This window comes from Blastomyces dermatitidis (genome assembly GCF_000003525.1).
Source record: "Blastomyces dermatitidis ER-3 genomic scaffold supercont1.18, whole genome shotgun sequence".
Taxonomy (NCBI): domain Eukaryota; kingdom Fungi; phylum Ascomycota; class Eurotiomycetes; order Onygenales; family Ajellomycetaceae; genus Blastomyces; species Blastomyces dermatitidis.
Genome location: NW_025544791.1, coordinates 10,900 through 13,037, shown reverse-complemented (window position 1 = coordinate 13,037; position 2,138 = coordinate 10,900). Strand labels below are relative to the sequence as shown.

Sequence of the window (2,138 nt, the reverse complement as noted above, 5' to 3'; positions counted from 1 at the left end):
GTACTTTTACTCAGTATTAAAATTTGATTCTTGAAGAAGTACAAAGTCAACTTTTTATTCAAATATAATCTGAAGATAAGAATAAATGCAATTTAAGTTTCTATTCACATTATTTTGAATAAATATGATTTTTGAAGAGTTTTTAAACTTTTTTTGTTATTTTTGTTGTACATTCATACTAAAAGAGAGTGAAGATATAGTAGAATCTAATTATTATCATCAGATAGTAGATTATAACTATTTTAAAAAGCAGGAATCTCAACTGCTTGCATTCTATCTAGTTTATTATCAGAGTCATTTCTTAATTCTCTAATCTTAATAGATATTTAAGAATTCAAATTCTATTTACATTTAGCTGGAGAATTAGAGTTTGAAAATCTAGATAGTTAAGAGTTTCTTCTTTTTAAGCTTATAGTTATGAATTTACTAGCTTGACTTTTCTCTTCAGTTTTAGATTCACTTTAAGCTTCATCTTTTCTTCAGTTCTTCTGAGTTCTTGAAGTAAATACACATTCTTTTGAGCTAGATACATATTTTTCTTTACAATTGAAGCACTTAAGCAGAGTATATTGATATATTTCATCTCTTTTTGAGCATATTTCACATTTATACTTACTAGTTTTATAATCTCTAGTATAGAATATGTATTTTGAGTCTCTGAAATAAGAGATTGTAAAGTATTCATATCTTTGACAGTTTGAACACTGTGTTTGAGCTTTGAGATTCATTCTTGAATCTTTGTATTCATGAACTCTCATTTTCAAATCTGCTATTCTTACTTCAGAGATTCTTGATTGTTTAAGTATCTTTATATATACTAGAACAGAGATATTTCTTCTGCTCTGTCTGAACTCAATTGAATTAAGTTATACAGACTCTTTTCTCAGTTGAATAGAATTGTATTCTTCTAATTCATTTTTGAGAAGCAGCATTTCTTTCTCACAGTTAAAAATTTCAACTGAAATATTATAAAGAATGAATTTATCTCACTTTTCATCTCTTTCAGATAGAATTATTGTACTCAGTAGAGATTCTATTACTGATTTTCAGAGATTCTTATTCTGAATAAGGAATTCTGCACTGAATTCAGACATTGTAGTCAAAATAATAGAGTTTTCAAAGAAAGATAACTCAATTAAAGCTATGACTGATTTTTAAACTTTAATATCAGTCATTAACTGAGAAAAGAACTGCTGATTAATTTCATTTCTAATTCTGAAAATGAGATTTGAGTTTAGCTTGTTTTTTTACAAGCTCTTCTGATTTGAGACTTTGAGAATAAGTCTTCTATTTCTGAAGATTTGAAAGTTCTTCTCTTTTTGCATTTCTTTTTTTTTCTTTCTATGAACAGAGATCTGAGAAATATTCTTCTCAGTTTTCTCAGAATTTTGAGCAGATTTTGAACTAGCAGGTTTGAAGACAGCAGATTCTGCTACTTGAGCATATATTTTCTTCTGATTTGAAGAAGAAGATGAAGAAGTAGAAGATGAAAAAGAGTCAGTGACTGTACTGAAAGATTTCAATGTTTTTTAAATTATGTTTGAAATTTCAAGTTTGAACTTGATCACTTCTTGTAGTTATCTAGCCTGAGCATGAAGAATTAACAGAACTTCTTCATTCTTCTCACTCAGACACTGTTTTTCAAGAATTTTGCTTGCTTTTTTCAGTTTCTGTATTTCAAGAACTTGTTATTTCTCTATTTCTTCTTTCTTTCTTCTCTTCAGAATTTCAATCTCAGGAATAGTATTTGAGAAAGCATCTTTTTTCACATTAACTGAGTGTACTTTTGAACTCATTGTTCTTACTCAATGAAAAGTTGGTCAGACTAATTCAATTAAGATATTTATTAAACTCTTTTGAATTGAAAAGTTGATCAGACTGTTTCAATTAAGAGATTTCTAAGTCTGTTTTCAATTGAAAAGTTGATCAGACTATTTCAAAAGAAGAATAGCAGACTTTTATGTATAAAACACCTGATTTTTTTCACACTAGTTCAGTAACTAGATTAGATTTTTGAAGAGAATCTAATAAACTAAAATTAATTTTTAAGATAAATCAATAAAATCTTTACAATCTCTTTCTTGAGATACAGTGAGAAAAAATATGATATTAATTGATAGTAAATCAGATAATATGAC

General features: G+C 26.9%; 2 protein-coding genes across 2 annotated transcripts; both read right to left on the bottom strand.

Annotated features, from left to right (window-relative positions):
* Nucleotides 1-511: 511 nt before the first annotated feature.
* BDCG_18025 (uncharacterized protein) lies at nt 512-704 on the bottom strand (the record flags this gene model as incomplete). The annotated part of the gene is made up of 1 exon (XM_045427044.1): nt 512-704. A coding segment is annotated over one exon (193 nt), but the record flags the coding sequence as incomplete, so codon positions are not given.
* Nucleotides 705-1,349: 645 nt separating this feature from the next.
* BDCG_18024 (uncharacterized protein) lies at nt 1,350-1,509 on the bottom strand (the record flags this gene model as incomplete). Its single annotated transcript, XM_045427043.1, has 1 exon — nt 1,350-1,509. A coding segment is annotated over one exon (160 nt), but the record flags the coding sequence as incomplete, so codon positions are not given.
* Between the last annotated feature and the right edge of the window lie 629 nt (nt 1,510-2,138).